Source organism: Lampris incognitus, chromosome 2 (assembly GCF_029633865.1).
Source record: "Lampris incognitus isolate fLamInc1 chromosome 2, fLamInc1.hap2, whole genome shotgun sequence".
In the NCBI taxonomy this organism is placed as follows: domain Eukaryota; kingdom Metazoa; phylum Chordata; class Actinopteri; order Lampriformes; family Lampridae; genus Lampris; species Lampris incognitus.
The window spans coordinates 972,589-992,781 of NC_079212.1; the positions used below are offsets into that span (position 1 = coordinate 972,589).

Here is a 20,193-nt window from a genome sequence, read left to right on the forward strand (position 1 = left end):
GAGGGGAGGGGACCGGGTCAAGGGAGCATGTGGTGGGGTGAGTCGGGAGCGAGGTGGGACGTGGAGAGGTGAGGGAGGGTGAAGAGGGTGGGATAGTGCAAGCAGCACTAACTGAGTGGTGAGAAAAGGAGGATCTGATGTCGTTTACCTTCTTGTCAAAGAAGTTAGCGAAGTCATCAGGGAGAAGGTAGGCGGAGGAGGTGGGGGTTTAAGAAGTGTAGAGAAGGTTTCCAAGAGTCTCTTAGGATTAGAGGCAGAGGATAGGATTTTAGAGCGATAGAAGGCAGCCTTAGCAGCAGAAAGGAAGGAGGAGAAAGTGGAAAGAAGAGATTGGAAGTTGAGAAGGTCCTCTGGGAGTTTGCCTTTTCTCCATTTGCACTCTGCCAGCCTCGGGCTCCGTCTGTCAGTACGTACTGAGTCGGTCAGCCAAGAGGCAGGTGTAGTTGGGCATGCAGGCCTGGAGGTGAGGGGACAGAGATTGTCCAGAGAAGAGGAGAGGGTAGAGAGAAGAAGATCAGTAGCATTGTCAGATGGTAGGAGAGAGAAATATTCAGGTGTAGGGAGGATAGAGGTAACAGAGGAAGAAAGATCAGTGGCGGAGAGAGAGCGGAGGTGTCTACGGGTGGAAACCATGTGGGTAGGGGAAGGGGCTGAGGGGGGTGAAGAGAGGGAGAGAGAGTAGGACATGAAATAGTGGTCAGCAAGCTGGAGGGGAGTAACAGAGAGATTGGAAATAGAACAATGTCTAGTAAAGATAATCTCCAGCTGGTTGCCGGCCTTTAGGGTAGGAGGAGAGGGTGAGAGGTCAAGGTCAAATGAGGAGAGGATTTAGCTTGTTAGTGTGGATGTTGAGGTCACCGAGAAGGATAAATGCAGAGTCATCAACAGGGAAGTGCGAGGCAAGTGTGTCAAGCTCCTCCAGAAACTCACCAAGGAGGCCTGTGTTAGTTTCAAATAAGACAACTGTACTTATTTAACTGAGTTTTATTTGCACTCTCAACAGCAAGTGGCCACAGCCTACCGAATATTTCAACAAGTGCCTTTCACTCCCAGCGCGCCTTCCTCCTAACAGGAGGGTTACCGTAAAGACTGCAGTAGAAGTGACTAACAAATCAGGCTACCGTATTAACTGTATTATAGGCACCAACAAAAGTTAACAACAAACTTAACAGCCTGGTTGGCGGTACACATCCACGATGGTGAGTTTGACTGGATAAGAGACAGTAACAGCATGAAATTCAAAAGAGGGTGGAGAAAACAAGAGAGTATTTCCATTTCAGGGAGATCAGCAGGCCAGTACCACCACCCCACCTCCAGGCTCTGGGAGTGTAAGAAAAAGAGTACACATCAGACAGAGCTGCGGGTGTGGTAGTGTTTTCTGGCATGATCAGGTCCCAGTTAGAGCAAGGAAGTTGAGGGAGAGCAAAGATCCGTAGCCTGAGATAAACTCAGCTTTCGGCACCGCAGACTGGCAATTCCAGAGCCCTCCCATCACCACTTGCTCCACGTGAGTGGAGCGAGTGGGATAGGTGAGATTGGTAGGGTCACAGCGCCTACGAGTGACCCAACGTCTATGCCTGCCCCGGGAAGAGGAAAGGACAGGAATGCGAAGAAAACATATAGTCTATACTAGGTACACAAAATACAGAAGACTGACCAGATCTAAAAAGAACAGTCCGTGCTTGACGAAGTCTTGGCTTGAAAAAGTCGCACTTGCCTTTGTTCACTCTAGCCTTCGTTCAACCTCGGCTTGTTTGCCCTTGGCTTGGAAGCTGACCCTTCCAAGTAGCAGCAGTGATTTAAAGAACACTGATTGCTAATTGTCTGCCATGAGTGCAGGCCACACTCTGGCCACTTAACACCCAATTGGGCAAAGAGGTACACTGAAAATATGCTTGTTGCCCAGAAACTGGACACATATGTAAAACTCTATCAAACCTCACACAATACTATCAAAACTGCAAACAACAAGTTACCAAGGAATATATTTATAAGCTAAAAGGATAACTAAGTCAAAACAGCTGGGCAACAAGAAATATTTAAGGGCACACTAGGTGAAAAACAGCTACAGCTAGAATAAGTAAATAAGACAAGTAAGTAAATAGAATGAGACAGCCACAGCTAGAATAAGATCCCACTAGGAACCAGCAGCAGCTGTATAGAGAAAAGGACTAATACTCAAGCAGCTGGAATAAGACTCGTACCAACTGGCTAAGCAAGAAAGATGATACTTACTCTATTCTAGATGAACCAGCAATTCAGAATCACTCCAGAAGTTAAGATGCACACTCATCCAGTCTGAATGGCGCTCAGACCCCCACCTCACCTACACCTACACAGACACACACTGGTCCAGTAAAACCTACACAGGACACACACTGGTCCAGTAAAACCTACACAGGACACACACTGGTCCAGTACCACCTACACAGGACACACACTGGTCCAGTAACACCAGCATCCACACGGGACACACACTGGTCCAGTAACATCTACACACAACACACACTGGTCCAATAACACCAGCATCCACACAGGACACACACTGGTCCAGTAACACCAGCATCCACACAGGACACACACTGGTCCAGTAACATCTACACACAACACACACTGGTCCAGTAACACCAGCATCCACACAGGACACACACTGGTCCAGTAACATCTACACACAACACACACTGGTCCAGTAACACCAGCAGATTCAGGACTGAAGCTTTACATACATAACTCCCCTTGAGTAACAGCAGACCTGCCAACCTTGAAGAAATTTTATGAGTACTACCCCCCAACACCAACCACCACCCCCCTGCGCGCGCGCACCTGATAGCCCACCACCAATGTACGCTCCACCGTTGCTCACCCACCACCACTGAGATACCTAACACCATAATACATAATATACACATAATATACTTTCACCAATCGAGATTTGTTGTCAGAACAGCTGTACAAGTGTTGTACAGGAGGCATAGCCCATGGAAACTTCTAAAAGTAAACTGAGGACATTCTTTGTAAATAAATAAATCAAAACATTAAATAAATGTGCAAAACCAGCAGTAATCAATATGAAAATCAGTTTGCTAAAAACAAACAACGAAAAAGATTCAAATGTTCCATGCATAGTGAAACTAGTGCAACTTGTTGAAGGTTGCAGATTTGGCTTTTTTAAGTACTGCGTCACTGAAAGTCTCTTTGTAACACGTGCTGCCTTTGGAGGCAATCATGACTTTTCGTGTCACGAGAGAACTGAGCATCTCTGTGCTCAGGCTAGCACGACATTGTGTTTTATTTTTAGTGACCAAGCTGAAGATCCTTTCACAGTCTACATTACTGTGAAAAATCGAACACACACCAAGCATTACAGTGGAGAGCTTTTCAAAAAGTTTCCTCCCTCCTGACTCCATCAAACCTAGTTCTGTGCAAGCGTCATCAGCCCTTTTGGTCAGAATACCATCGTTCAAGGTGGTGGACTGGAAGAGCTGAAACTCCTCCTCCTCCATGGCACGCAAGCCTACAGTTTTTGTCTGTGGGCTAATGGATTCGGGGAAACGTGACGGTTAGCCTACTATTTGCAACACACACACGACATCGTAGAGATGAACGGTAACTTATTATCTTTTCAATGCTGTTTGCATTGGTGAGAACCACTGACCTAGAATGGTGAGAAACAGGGATGCAGGCGAATAGCAGTGATGAGCAAGCGGCCGAAGAGGGATCTTGCTTGAGGCAGAGGCACTGAATTGAATTGAACGCGCGAAGCATTTGCTAGGAGGGGCAGGTGGGCGAGCGGGTTCAAATACTGCGCTCTGATTGGCCGAAAGCTTTCACTCCACGTACATAGATTGCTGTGGCTCAGCGGCAGAATCAACTTCACAGAATGCATAAACTGAAACCGGCGAAATGCAAGATGCAACAAAATGCGTACCTGGAGAGCAGTGAATCGTACAAGCGTACTTAAGGGTCAAAATGCGTGCTGAGTACGAGAAGTGCGTACATGTTGGCAGGTCTGCAACAGCAGGAGTTGAGCAGACAGTGAAACCGAGACAATGGATCCTCAAAACAACATGTGAACATGTAGATTATCCCACAACAGCTTTTAAAATGCACACACAGCCACTCTCTCTCTCTCTCTCTCTCTCTCTCTCTCTCTCTCTCTCTCTCTCTCTCTCTCTCTCTACCTTCTTCAACTGTCCACTTCGTGTTCCCACAAACAGCACGGTGTGTTCTCCGTAGGTGTACGCCGCCACGGCGCCCATGCCCTCCGTCCGGTCCTCGTATAGTGGCGTCCCCTCAATCACATGCAGCCCGCCCAGCGGCTGGTTCAGCACCAGACCACAGAAGTCATCTCCAATCTGCTTCGGCTGAGAGACAGACACACAGCTGGTGTTAGGAGACAGTGATGAGAGACAGACATACAGCTGGTGTTAGGAGACAGTGATGAGAGACAGACACACAGCTGGTGTTAGGAGACAGTGATGAGAGACAGACACACAGCTGGTGTTAGGAGACAGTGATGAGAGACAGACACACAGCTGGTGTTAGGAGACAGTGATGAGAGACAGACACACAGCTGGTGTTAGCAGACAGTGATGAGAGACAGACACACAGCTGGTGTTAGGAGACAGTGATGAGAGACAGACACACAGCTGGTGTTAGGAGACAGTGATGAGAGACAGACACACAGCTGGTGTTAAGAGACAGTGATGAGAGACAGACACACAGCTGGTGTTAGGAGACAGTGATGAGAGACAGACACACAGCTGGTGTTAAGAGACAGTGATGAGAGACAGACACACAGCTGGTGTTAGGAGACAGTGATCAGAGACAGACACACAGCTGGTGTTAGGAGACAGTGATGAGAGACAGACACACAGCTGGTGTTAAGAGACAGTGATGAGAGACAGACACACAGCTGGTGTTAAGAGACAGTGATGAGAGACAGACATACAGCTGGTGTTAAGAGACAGTGATGAGAGACAGACATACAGCTGGTGTTAGGAGACAGTGATCAGAGACAGACACACAGCTGGTGTTAGGAGACAGTGCTGAGAGACAGACATACAGCTGGTGTTAGGAGACAGTGCTGAGAGACAGACACACAGCTGGTGTTAGGAGACAGTGATGAGAGACAGACACACAGCTGGTGTTAAGAGACAGTGATGAGAGACAGACACACAGCTGGTGTTAGGAGACAGTGATGAGAGACAGACACACAGCTGGTGTTAGGAGACAGTGATGAGAGACAGACACACAGCTGGTGTTAGGAGACAGTGATGAGAGACAGACACACAGCTGGTGTTAGGAGACAGTGATGAGAGACAGACACACAGCTGGTGTTAAGAGACAGTGATGAGAGACAGACACACAGCTGGTGTTAAGAGACAGTACTGCAGCATCTTCAGACATTACACATGTGAAACATGGTCAACACTGCTGATGGAGGGGTCATGAAGAGAAGAGGAGAGGAGAGGAGAGGAGAGGAGAAGAGAAGAGAAGAGAAGAGAAGAGAAGAGAAGAGAAGAGAAGAGAAGAGAAGAGAAGAGAAGAGAAGAGAAGAGAAGAGAAGAGAAGAGAAGAGAAGAGGAGAGGAGAGGAGAGGAGAGGAGAAGAGAAGAGGAGAGGAGAGGAGAGGAGAGGAGAGGAGAGGAGAGGAGAGGAGAGGAGAGGAGAGAAGAGAAGAGAAGAGAGGAGAAGAGAGGAGAAGAGAGGAGAGGAGAGGAGAGAGGAGAGGAGAGGAGAGGAGAGGAGAGGAGAGGAGAGGAGAGGAGAGGAGAGGAGAGGAGAGGAGAGAAGTGAAGAGGAGAGAAGAGAAGAGAAGAGAAGAGAAGAGAAGAGAAGAGAAGAGAAGAGAAGAGAAGAGAAGAGAAGAGGAGAGAAGAGAAGAGAAGAGAAGAGGAGAGAAGAGAGGAGAGGAGAGGAGAGAAGTGAAGTGAAAGAGAAAGAGAATGAACAGCTGAATGTTTTCCTCCATGTAAAAGACAAAATATGATTTTAGGAGCGTCAGATAAGTGATGAGATGTTTCACCAGACTGACAGGTCTGATGAGTGATGAGATGTTTCACCAGACTGAGAGGTCTGATAAGTGATGAGATGTTTCACCAGACTGACAGGTCTGATGAGTGATGAGATGTTTCACCAGACTGAGAGGTCTGATGAGTGATGAGATGTTTCACCAGACTGAGAGGTCTGGTAAGTGATGACATGTTTCACCAGACTGACAGGTCTGATGAGTGATGAGATGTTTCACCAGACTGAGAGGTCTGATAAGTGATGAGATGTTTCACCAGACTGACAGGTCTGATGAGTGATGAGATGTTTCACCAGACTGAGAGGTCTGATGAGTGATGAGATGTTTCACCAGACTGAGAGGTCTGGTAAGTGATGACATGTTTCACCAGACTGACAGGTCTGATGAGTGATGAGATGTTTCACCAGACTGAGAGGTCTGATAAGTGATGAGATGTTTCACCAGACTGAGAGGTCTGATAAGTGATGAGATGTTTCACCAGACTGACAGGTCTGATAAGTAATGAGATGTTTCACCAGAATGACAGGTCTGATAAGTAATGAGATGTTTCACCAGACTGACAGGTCTAATAAGTGATGAAATGTTTCACCAGACTGGCAGGTCTGATAAGTGATGACATGTTTCACCAGACTGACAGGTCTAATAAGTGATGAAATGTTTCACTAGACTGGCAGGTCTGATAAGGGATGACGTGTTTCACCAGACTGACAGGTCTAATAAGTGATGAAAAATGTTTCACCAGACTGACAGGTCTGATAAGTGATGACATGTTTCACCAGACTGGCAGGTCTGATACGTGATGACATGTTTCACCAGATTGACAGGTCTGATAAGTGATGAGATGTTTCACCAGACTGACAGGTCTGATAAGTGATGAGATGTTTCACCAGACTGAGAGGTCTGATGAGTGATGAGATGTTTCACCAGACTGAGAGGTCTGGTAAGTGATGACATGTTTCACCAGACTGACAGGTCTGATGAGTGATGAGATGTTTCACCAGACTGAGAGGTCTGATAAGTGATGAGATGTTTCACCAGATTGAAAGGTCTCATAAGTGATGACATGTTTCAACAGACTGACAGGTCTGATAAGTGATGAGATGTTTCACCAGACTGACAGGTCTGATAAGTGAGGGCATGTTTCACCAGACTGGCAGGTCACATAAGTGAAGACATGTTTCACCAGACTGACAGGTCCGATAAGTGATGACAAGTTTCACCAGACTGGCAGGTCAGATAAGTGATGACATGTTTCACCAGATTGAAAGGTCTGATAAGTGATGACATGTTCACCAGACTGACAGGTCTGATAAGTGATGAGATGTTTCACCAGACTGACAGGTCTGATAAGTGATGACAAGTTTCACCAGACTGGCAGGTCTGATAAGTGATGAGATGTTTCACCAGACTGACAGGTCTGATAAGTGATGAGAAGTTTCACCAGACGACAGGTCTGATAAGTGATGAGATGTTTCACCAGACTGGCGGGTCTGATAAGTGATGAGAAGCTTCACCAGACGACAGGTCTGATAAGTGATGAGAAGTTTCACGAGACAACAGGTCTGATAAGTGATGCGATGTTTCACCAGACTGACAGGTCTGATGAGTGATGAGTTGTTTCACCAAACTGACAGGTCTGATAAGTGATGACATGTTTCACCAGATTGACAGGTCTGAGAAGTGATGACAAGTTTCACCAGACTGGCAGGTCAGATAAGTGATGACATGTTTCACCAGACTGACAGGTCTAATAAGTGATGAAATGTTTCACTAGACTGGCAGGTCTGATAAGGGATGACGTGTTTCACCAGACTGACAGGTCTAATAAGTGATGAAAAATGTTTCACCAGACTGACAGGTCTGATAAGTGATGACATGTTTCACCAGACTGGTAGGTCTGATACGTGATGACATGTTTCACCAGATTGACAGGTCTGATAAGTGATGAGATGTTTCACCAGACTGACAGGTCTGATAAGTGATGATATGTTTCACCAGACTGGCAGGTCTGATAAGTGATGACATGTTTCACCAGATTGACAGGTCTGATAAGTGATGACAAGTTTCACCAGACTGACAGGTCTGATAAGTGATGAGATGTTTCACCAGACTGAGAGGTCTGATAAGTGATGACATGTTTCACCAGATTGAAAGGTCTCATAAGTGATGACATGTTTCAACAGACTGACAGGTCTGATAAGTGATGAGATGTTTCACCAGACTGACAGGTCTGATAAGTGAGGGCATGTTTCACCAGACTGGCAGGTCACATAAGTGAAGACATGTTTCACCAGACTGACAGGTCCGATAAGTGATGACAAGTTTCACCAGACTGGCAGGTCAGATAAGTGATGACATGTTTCACCAGATTGAAAGGTCTGATAAGTGATGACATGTTCACCAGACTGACAGGTCTGATAAGTGATGAGATGTTTCACCAGACTGACAGGTCTGATAAGTGATGACAAGTTTCACCAGACTGGCAGGTCTGATAAGTGATGAGATGTTTCACCAGACTGACAGGTCTGATAAGTGATGAGAAGTTTCACCAGACGACAGGTCTGATAAGTGATGAGATGTTTCACCAGACTGGCGGGTCTGATAAGTGATGAGAAGCTTCACCAGACGACAGGTCTGATAAGTGATGAGAAGTTTCACGAGACAACAGGTCTGATAAGTGATGCGATGTTTCACCAGACTGACAGGTCTGATGAGTGATGAGTTGTTTCACCAAACTGACAGGTCTGATAAGTGATGACATGTTTCACCAGATTGACAGGTCTGAGAAGTGATGACAAGTTTCACCAGACTGACAGGTCTGATAAGTGATGAGATGTTTCACCAGACTGAGAGGTCTGATAAGTGATGACATGTTTCACCAGATTGAAAGGTCTCATAAGTGATGACATGTTTCAACAGACTGACAGGTCTGATAAGTGATGAGATGTTTCACCAGACTGACAGGTCTGATAAGTGAGGGCATGTTTCACCAGACTGGCAGGTCACATAAGTGAAGACATGTTTCACCAGACTGACAGGTCCGATAAGTGATGACAAGTTTCACCAGACTGGCAGGTCTGATAAGTGATGACATGTTTCACCAGATTGAAAGGTCTGATAAGTGATGACATGTTCACCAGACTGACAGGTCTGATAAGTGATGAGATGTTTCACCAGACTGACAGGTCTGATAAGTGATGAGATGTTTCACCAGACTGACAGGTCTGATAAGTGATGAGAAGTTTCACCAGACTGACAGGTCTGATAAGTGATGAGATGTTTCACCAGACTGACAGGTCTGATAAGTGAGGGCATGTTTCACCAGACTGGCAGGTCACATAAGTGAAGACATGTTTCACCAGACTGACAGGTCCGATAAGTGATGACAAGTTTCACCAGACTGGCAGGTCTGATAAGTGATGACATGTTTCACCAGATTGAAAGGTCTGATAAGTGATGACATGTTCACCAGACTGACAGGTCTGATAAGTGATGAGATGTTTCACCAGACTGACAGGTCTGATAAGTGATGAGATGTTTCACCAGACTGACAGGTCTGATAAGTGATGAGAAGTTTCACCAGACGACAGGTCTGATAAGTGATGAGATGTTTCACCGGACTGACAGGTCTGATGAGTGATGAGTTGTTTCACCAGACTGACAGGTCTGATAAGGTGATGGCTGACAGGTTGACATTTAAAAGGCCAGGAAGGCTGTGCTTGTAGAAGGAAGAGCTGTCATGTATGATATGATCCATGAAGGACCAGCATATCATGTGTCTGACTGTTTACATTCTGTGTGTGTGTGTGTGTGTGTGTGTGTGTGTGTGTGTGTGTGTGTGTGTGTGAGTGTGTGTGTGTGTGTGTGTGTATTCGTGGGAATTTGCAGACTGCTGCAGAGTGCCAGCAGTAACATCCACCACGTCACATGTAACAGGTGCAGGGATTTCTACAGCTTATATAGGAAGACACACACACACACACAGGTGAGGTGGGAGAGGAGTACTGACTGTGTGTATGCAGGGCAGCTCCTTGTTGAGCAGCCACGGCAGGGACAGTTTGCCTTCTCCTCGGTAGCAGGAGCGGATCCTCTCCCTCATGGCCAGGTTGATGTGGTGCAGAGTGAACAGACACAGAACCGTCTCTCTAGGCGGGTTGGACCGGTTCTTCTGACCCTGACAGCACAAACACAACAACACTTTACATCACAACCAGCTCTGGAGACACACAACACACACACACACACACACAAACACACACACGGATGCACACACGGGCGCACACACACACACACACACACGGGCGCGCGCACACACACACACACACACACACACACACAGTTTCTAACAGGTGTAGAGATCAGAGATTAGGTTTGAGTTCAGATCATAAAACCAGCAGGTAAAACTTGGGCCACTGGTGTCCTTTGAGCAAGGCAGCTGAGCTCCAGTAACAAACAGACAGACACAAGCACTGCTGCATAATTAACCGGTGGGTTTGCTGTCCATTGATTAGAAACATGCAACGGCAGAGCTGAAGTCCTTTTTTTTCAAATGTTAAACATCAGACACTCCAGATCACAGAGTGCCGTCAACTGACTGACTCACTGACTGACTGGCTGGCTGGCTGGCTGGCTGGCTGGCTGGCTGACTGGCTGGCTGGATGACTGGCTGACTGACTGACTGACTGACTGACTGGCTGGCTGACTCACTGACTGGCTGGCTGGCTGGCTGACTCACTGATTCACTGACTGGCTGGCTGGCTGGCTGACTCACTGATTCACTGACTGACTGACTGGCTGGCTGGCTGGCTGGCTGACTGGCTGACTGACTGACTGACTGACTGGCTGGCTGACTCACTGACTGGCTGGCTGGCTGGCTGACTCACTGATTCACTGACTGGCTGGCTGGCTGTCTGGCTGGCTGACTGGCTGGCTGGCTGGCTGGCTGGCTGACTCACTGATTCACTGACTGGCTGGCTGGCTGGCTGGCTGACTGTCATAGTTTTCTTGAAAACATCCTAAAAATTAGACTTGTTCTGTAAAGCTACAGCAAAACACACAGACCATCTGACAACTCCACTGTCCAATGTAAACAGATTGGAAATACTCAGAGAGCAGAATGAGCCACGGTGGCACCGGTCCATATTGATGTTTATCTATATGTCATGTATCATATCGCCTTTCCTGAAGTATAATGTGACTAGTAAACACCATAATGACTAGTAAATACAATCTGACTCAGGGATACAGCATCATGACTACAAATCATCATCAACTAGTAGAAATGTGACTAGTAAATATCACATGTGACTGGTAAATATAACCAGTAAATATAATTTGACTAGTAAATATCGTATGACTAGTAAATATCATGATGTGTGACTAGTAAATATACTATGACTAGTGTATATAATGATGTGACTAGTAAATATAATATGACTAATAAATATCATGATGTGACTAGTATAGTATGAGTAATAAATATCAAGATGTGACCAGTAACTATAGTATGACTAGCAAATATCATGATGTGACTAGTAACTATATATGACTAGTAAATATCATGATGTGACTAGTAACTATATATGACTAGTAAATATCATGATGTGACTAGTAACTACAGTATGACTAGTAAATTTCATGATGTGACTAGTAACTATACATGACTAGTAAATATCATGATGTGACTAGTAAATATAGCATGACTAGTAAATATCATGATGTGACTAGTAAATATCCATAGGTGTTCCTGAAGGGTACTGATTAAAAAGTAGATCAGTCAGATTTGCCCATTTAAAAACACAGGTGGTTAACCAGCTGAGTAGTTCTAACTATACCAACAGTGTTCACTGAGTAGAGTACTATAACCATACTAGTACAGTTATAGTACTGTACTAGTACTGTATACCCCCTGTGAATGAGCCAATCACTACAACCCATTCCACAGCAGAAAAGAAGAAAGGGATGAAGTATGGACAAACTAACCTGGGAGAAGACGACAAAGAGGACATCGTCGTCCTCAAAAAGACCCAGCGCCTGCGCAAGCCGGCGGCCCGGCTTCTGTTTGTAGGCGGCCTGGACCAGTCGGTACTCCACCCCGTCCTTGGTGCAGCCCAGCGGGAACTCCACGTAGGAATAAAACTCAGTATCATTGGAGCACATCCGCACGATCTTGGAGGTAAAAAACTTCTCACCGGCAGCATCCATCTGGGTCAGCTGCGTGTCCAGCTGCAGCGTCAGGAAGTAGACGTACGTCCGGCTGGAGAAGCCATAGACGTAGTAGATGTCAAAGGCAGGATAGAGGGACAGCGTGTCAGAGGGGATTTTGATCTGTGAGGAGACAAACTCGTCCTGGTAGACCAGAGAGAACATGTTGACGTTCTCCTCGTCCTCCACCAGCTTCCGGCTCGACAGTGTCGGGAAATATTCAGATTTTCCATCAATTGCGGCGCCGATAAACAGACGGCTCCCTCCCTTCACAGCCTTCTTCTTCCTGGGATCCAATGTCCCATTGTCGTCCCCTACAACCACGCCTGGGGGAGACAGACATTAAATATGAATGTCATCTCCTTGATGTAAAGAATGGCTTCAAGTTAATCATTTGTTTAAAAACTTTATTTTGAAAGGAGATGAATAAACCATGATTTCCTTTATTAATCTTCACCTACATCTGTAGGAACAACCTGCCATCTCATATATTCTGGTTTAAATGTTCATTTCTGCTGTTCGTTGTTATGTTTTGGTCTCACGTCTCTATCCATCACCAAAGTCTCTCCACAGAAGCCGTTTCACTCGGCCGCCATCTTGGCAATGGAGACAGGCAGAGAGTTGTTGACTAACAAGTCTAGACTTCCATCTTTCACAGTGGGGAGTCATCCATATCTCGAGTTCTGAGACACATATTATAATTTACATTTCATATTTAGGAACTCTGGTAATTTTTGCACATCATTGAGGGTTAAAGTTTGTTCCAAAGAACCTGTTTCAATGGAAAACGGTCTTTTTTCTGCTTCACTGATGCTTCTACACATGGCCTACCCACACCGCCTCAGGAATCAATGACTTAAGCATGCGATCTGTGTTAAATAATGAAACTGTGTCTGTGTGAATCTGAACATGTCATAGGTGGATTTTCTTTATGGTTTGCAGACAAATACATTTTGATTGTTCAGTTTTGCTGACATCACATGGTGATGACACATGGTGTGTTGTCAGTGTCGCCATCTTTATATCTGTTCAAATAGTCCTATTGCAAACTAGTAGAGTAATCTGTCTCCATTATCATTTAAACTGTCAGGTATCACCATCACCATCATTTATCATCAATGATAATGGGATTTTTTTTTTTATTAACTGGCACTGCTCTTTACGAACTGGCACTGCTCTCTCTCTCTCACTCTCTCTCTCTCTGCTGTTGCATGCTGGGAATTGGGCATGTGTGAGTGTGTTTGGTGATGACTACTACATGACAATATATTAGCTAAAGTACTCAGCAGTCATGGAGATGAGACAAAATCCTCCTAGGTCCACACAGAAGTTAAATAAGGCTGTGCCATTGCCCCAACCCTGTTCTCTGTCTTCATTGCCACCATCCTCCACCTCACAGGTCCCAATCTGCCTCAGGGAGTCAAAACTATGTACAGAACTGATGGGAATCTTCTGAACATTAACTGATTCAGGGTTAAAGGTAAAACCACCACCACATCCATCATTGAGCTGCAGTACACTGATGACAACACCTTGGTATCCCTCATAGAAGAGGAACTACACAGCATCCTGGGGGCCTTTGTAAAGACATACAAGCAGCTAGGCCTGGCCATTCACATAAAAAAGACCCATATCCTCTACCAACCCCCACCCAACAGAATTATACCTGCTCTGCCTCCACCCATCTCCGTAGACAACACCAGACTCAAAAACATGGAACAGTTCCCATGTCTTGGCAGCCTTCTCTCCTCCAAAGCCAACATTGCCATTCAAATACACCATCATCTCAGTTGTGCCAGCCGGGCCTTCTCAAGATTGAGTAAAAGGGTTTTTGAAAACCATGACCTCCAGGCCAGAGCAAAAGTTCTGGTATACAAAGCGGCAGTGCTTCCAACCCTACTGTATGGGTCAGAAACCTGGACCACATATAGCAGGCACCTGCAGGCACTTGAGACATACCAACAGTGATACCTCAGGAAGATCCTTAAGATCAGCTGGGAGGATAACTTCAGCATCCTCAAGGAGGCCAACATGCCTACTATAACTGCCACCATCGCACAACATCAGCTGAGATGGACTGGCCTGAAACAAGTCCTTTACTCTCAGCTCGTGACAGGACACCGTGCCCCAGGAGGACAGAAGAAGTGATATGAAGACAACATCAAGGCCCACATCAAAAGGTCTGGCATCGACCTCAACACCTGGGAACAAGCAGCAAAACACAAGGAGGCCTGGAGACTGGCTGTCTGTGAGGGTGCTGAGTGCTACAACCACGACCTCCACGGTGCTGCTGAAAACAGGCACAGACTCAGAAAGGAGCGAGTTACCAGAAAGGCCCAATCCACATCCTCAGCCACCTCTTCACACCCCTGCTCACATTGCCCCAAAATATGTGGCTCCAGAATCAGCCTCTACACCACTTGAAGACTCACAAGGACCTAGAGGGAGGACAACCATACTTGACCCTGAGTGACCACCAATGATGATGATGGTTTAGTGAGTGCAACTGTTTGCTGCAAGCATTTTAAGCATAATACAGCAGCAGATGACAGCCTAGCTGTTCTGAGTGCAGTGCAGGTAGAAGACAGGGATGAATTTGTTGCACTGGGTGTTTCTTTTACTATTTTCTTTCTTTCTGCCTCTCTGTTTTCACTCTCTTTTTTGATGCAGGGTTGAGGGTTTGGTCTCTAAATATTAATGGTGGGAGGGATAGACAGAGGACAGCTATAGTTCCTGAAATGTGTCACCAGAAAGGACTAGATCTAGTATCATTACAGGAAGTACACAGTGATGGCACAAATGAAGCAGAATGAGGTTTATGGTGGAAGGGTCAGTATTTCCTTAGCAATGGGACACATTTCAGCACAGGAGCAGCAATTCTTTTTTCATGAGGGTTATGTGTAAATATAATATCCAACACAGAGGTAGTGAAAGGGAGGGTGGTCAGGGCAGAAATAAATGGGCTTGTTTTCTGTTTTATTAATGTATATGCTCCTAACCAGGGCTCAGACAGACTAAACATTTAAAAAAAATGAAGGATGCATTACAGCAATGTGATCCAAGGGATTGTATTGTGATGGGGGAGATTTGAATTGCACAACAGATTTCACAATAGACACAACACGTGAAGAACCTCACCTACACTCACCCACTATTTTATCACGGCTAGTCACCCAGTCAAGGTGTAATAGCTGTATGGAGGGTTAAGCATCCACAGGTTAGATAGTACACATGGGTAAAGGTTTCAGGTGGTAGGGTTAGTGAAACCAGATTAGATAGGGTTTACATATCACACAGATTTAGCAGTAGTCAAAGAAGGTTGTATCAGTTCATGTGGACACAACGTTTATTGACAGATATGTTTGATTACTCAGCTAAGTGACCTCTTCAGTCTCACCTGACTGCAGGTGTCCCGCCCTTATAAACAATACAGTTGTATAATGACCGAAACCAACGACTAGACATGGCCACTGAAACGCTAGATAATGGTCACAACCCTATTTTGTTGGTCTTGACAACTGTATTGTTTATAAGGGGTGGGGATACCTGCAGTCAGGTGAGACTGAAGACGTCACTTAGTTGAGGGATGAAACGTATCTGTCAATAAGTGTTGAATGCAGATGCACTGCATCAACCTTCTTTGGTTTTCTTACCTGAAGTATTCAGCATGCATCAAGACAGACTTAGCAGTAGGTTACTGAACGTTTCATTCACCCGGGAGGTTTTACTGATCACAACCTTGTCACTGTAGATACACGTTTCTCTAAAATAACATGTAGCGCTTACTGACACTTTGATGTAAAACTATTACAATAGAACACTTTTTGTGAAAAGTTTGGGTTTTTTTGTTGTTGTTTTTTGGGAGGTCTGGAGGAGCAGGAAAACTGAGTTTTCAGTCAATGGTGAATGGTGGGAGATGGATAAAGCACAAATAAGCTTCTTCTTTTTTTTGTCAGCAGTACACAGCTCATTATAAAACCAGGGTCAGAGAAGCTATCCAGTCCTTAGAGCAGGAAATAAGGGACACTGAGAATAGTCTTCTCACTCATAACAGCCCTAACAATGTTAGGCTTAAGCGGAAGAGACAGGAGCTGAGCTCATTTCTGTGCAGGAGAGCTAAAGGGGCTCTGATTTGAGCATGTTGTCTAAACATCAGAGACATGGATGCTACCACCTCCTTTTTCTTCAGCCTAGAGAAGTCTGTCTCCCAGACCAAGCAGATGGCTGGTATCCACCTACCAGGTAGCAAAGTCACCAATCCAGCTGTGATGAGGAAGCATGCAGAGGTTTTCTACAATGCCCCTCTACAGGGTGGAGGGCTGTGAAAAGGGGTATGCCGCTGAACTTCTTCAGGGGCTGCCTCAGCTGGGAAATAAGCAATCTGCTATGGATGCAAACATCTCCCTGGAGGTCTTGATGCATGCTTATTAATCCAGGTAAGGAAATCGCATAAAGTTGAATCAGTTCAGCTGGACACAAAGTTTAGAGGGAGAAACGTTTCATCACCCATCTATGTGAATTTGACAGCTTCAGCTGATTGCAGGTATCCCAACCTTATACACATAACCTTATGCACAGCTGCATAACAGCCAAAACCGGTGGTTGGTTTCATATGCAAATGCCGTGACCATTAACTAGAGTTACAATGGCCATGTGTACTATTCACAGAGGATTGGGGAATGGCTGCAATCACAGCATTGTGAGATGGTGACAGATTTACTCATTGCTCCCCTCCTCGGTTCAGGGATGGTCATTCCTTCTTCACATAGATGGCTTTTTTGACTCCCCATTCAAACCAGCATTTTCCCCTCTCAAGGATGTACACATCTTCATCCTTGAAAGAGTGGCCACTGGCCTGTGGATGGATGTAGACTGAGGAGTCCTGGCCTGGCGAGGTAGCTCTTCTGTGTTGTGCTATCCCCTTCACCAGCGTCTGTTTGGTTTCCCCGATGTACAAGTCATGGCAATCCTCCCAGCACTTAACAGTATACACTATACTGTTAGGAACTGATTCAACTTTTAGGCATCTCCCTGGAGGAACTCATCACTGCTGTGGGACAGGTGGTGCCTGGTCGGGCTCCCGGTAAAGATGGGTTGCCTGCAGACTTTTATAAAAGCCTCTGGGGTTATTTGGGTGTTGACCTATAGGATGTGCTGCAGGAACGGGCTCAGACAAGCCTATTACCAGTGTCCTGTGGCTTTGCAGCTCTCGTTCTCTCTCCTTCCTAAGGAGACTTGGCCCTCATTAAAAACTGCAGACCTGTTGTACTCTTCTACACAGTCTAAAAAAAATGTTCCAAAGTCCTGGCCAACAGACTTTTTTTTTGAGATTTGCAGATCCATAAAGATCAGTCTTACTGTGTGCCAGAGAGATCCGTTATGGATAATCCTTTTTTAATGAGAGATGTTTTGAATATTTGTAATTTGTATAATCTTGATGTTGTATTTTAACTCTAGACCAGGGGAAAGTTTTTGATCGTGTTGACCATGTGTTTTTATTTTCTACTTTGAGGGGATTTGGTATTGGGGAGGGTTTTCTGACATGGCTGGGGTTGTTATCTAAGGGTGTGTTGTGTATAGTTAAGGTGAGTGGGGGGTTAAGTGGTTTAGTTCCTGTTCAGAGAGGAATTAGACAAGGCTGTCCAATATCTGCACAACTGTACTCACTGGCTATTGAACCATTTTCAAATAGACAAGCTTAAATTGACAGGGCTCTCCCTACCGGGGTTTCCACACAGTCCCACGTTGGTGGTATCAGCATATAAAGATGACATAAATGTTTTCTTAAAAGATTACAGTGATGTAGGGTTTTTAATTCAATGTTTGGGGCTGTATGAAAGGTCTCCTCTATCAAAGTTAACTGGGAAAAGAGTGAGACTTTGCAGGTTGGTCAGTGAAGAGAGGAATTCTCCCAGTCTGACAGGGGGGTCTTAGGTGGGGGAGGACAGGGATGAAGGATTTAGGTGTGTTCAGAGGAACAAAGGGCTTTCTTTCAAAAGCAAAATTTGGAGGGTGTAGTGGGGAACGTGTGTGCCAGGCTGTCTAAATGGAAACGGTTGCTACTTCAGCTTTCTTATCAGGGAAGGGTTCTGGCTGTCAATACCTTTGTTGGTTCGACCCTATGACACAGACTGATAGTCCCACCTCCACCAAGGGGCCTTTATTGAGGAAATCCAGAAGACCAATGTGGATTTTTTTTCTGGTCATGTCAACACTGGATTAAGGCAGCTGCATTGTACCCATCGGTACATGAGGGAGGACAAGGCCTCATGGGCATCCCTTCCAGGATAACATTATTCAGACTCCAGACTGCACAGAGACGGTTATAAAACGTTAGACTCAGCTGACAAGACATGGCTCGATTGTTACTGAAGAGAGCTGGTGACTTGGTTACGATAAGCAGCTGTTTCTGCTCCAGCCTGAGGTTGTGAACCTTACAGGCAGATTTTCAGTTTCCACCAAGCACCCTTTACGACACCAGGAATGTGGATTCTTGAGAAGCCATAGTTTTGTAATGTTTTAATAATCTCCCAGGTTATAGGGCATCCAGGCAGTGTAGCAGTCTATTCCGTTGCCTACCAACACGGGGATCCTGGTTCGAACCCCCATGTTACCTCTGGCTTGGTCGGGCGTCACTACAGGCACAATTGGCCGTGTCTGCGGGTGGGAAGCTGGATGTGGGTATGTGTCCTGGTTACTGCACTAGTGCCTCCTCTGGTTGATCGGGGCGCCTGTTCGGGGGGAGGGGGAACTGGGGGAATAGCGTGATCCTCCCACGCACTACGTCCCCCTGGTGAAACTCCTCACTGTCAGGTGAAAAGAAGTGGCTGGCGACTACACGTGTATCGGAGGAGGTATGTGGTAGTCTGCAGCCCTCCCCGGATCGGCAGAGGGGGTGGAGCAGAGACCGGGAAGGTTCAGAAGAGTGGGGCAATTGGCCGGATACAATTGGGGAGAAAAAGGGGGGGGGGGTAATAATAATAATCTCCCAGGTTTTGTCATCTGTTAGCCTGGGGTCAAGCTTGCGTGAGGTTAAAGTGTGTCAAGCTGGGCCAGCTCATGAAAACAACTGTTGAATATCTTTTTTTAATTTCCCCCCTTTTTCTCCCCAATTGTACTTGGCCAATTACCCCACTCGCCAAGCCAACCCGGTCTCTGCTCCACCCCCTCTGCTGATCCGGGGAGGGCTGCAGACTACCACATAACTCCTCCGATACATGTGGATTCGCCAGGTGCTTCTTCTCGCCTGACAGTGAGGAGTTTCGCCAGGGGGACATAGCACATGGGAGGATCACACTGTCCCCCCCCCTGAACAGGCGACCCGACCGACCAGAGGAGGCGCTAGTGCTGTGACCAGGACACATACCCATATCCGGCTTCCCACCCACAGACACGGCCAATTGTGTCGGTAGGAACGCCCGACCAAGCCAGAGGTAACACGGGGATTCGAACCAGCGATCCACATGTTGGTAGGCAGCAGACGAGACCGCTACGCTACCCAGACAACTGTTGAACATCTTACAGAGTTGACTGGAATCAAGTCTTTTAGACTATGGCACAGGTTGGTGGAAGAGGCCTGTGCATCCCTGCCAGGGCCCCTCAAAATGTCTGCTGAGAACCATACTGTGTCATACTCTGTGGGACGATGAATATGAGTACGTATTTCCCTCTCTGACTGTCTCTCCTGTTGTTGGGGAGTAGCAAGAGGAGGAGGAGGAGGAGGAGGAGGAGGAGGAGAGTTTTCTGTTTTTCAGAATTCCGGGGTTGGGGGAATTTGAGACTGTGGGTAAGAAAGCAGCTTACTTACTACTCCTGTGTTAAAGTGTCACACTTATGCTCTCTCTGAAAGTGACAAAGGTGTCAAGATGAACTGAGTTTTTTTGGCCCCAATTCTTCCCCAAAATGCTGTTGGCAGTCCTTGTATAACCCCACATTTGACAAATGGACGGGGGACCTCC

General features: G+C 46.1%; 1 protein-coding gene across 1 annotated transcript in view; it reads right to left on the reverse strand.

Moving 5' to 3' along the window:
• Positions 1–208: 208 nt before the first annotated feature.
• Positions 209–20,193, reverse strand: part of LOC130107731 (plexin A3-like) — a 21,444-nt gene continuing 1,459 nt past the window's right edge. The window contains exons 4-9 of the mRNA XM_056274458.1: positions 13,732–13,767; positions 12,014–12,498; positions 10,041–10,205; positions 4,182–4,364; positions 415–457; positions 209–240 (exon numbers count right to left, since the gene is read on the reverse strand). Of these exons, the coding sequence (XP_056130433.1) occupies positions 209–240; positions 415–457; positions 4,182–4,364; positions 10,041–10,205; positions 12,014–12,498; positions 13,732–13,767 (944 nt within the window). The remainder of the gene's footprint in view (positions 241–414; positions 458–4,181; positions 4,365–10,040; positions 10,206–12,013; positions 12,499–13,731; positions 13,768–20,193) is intronic.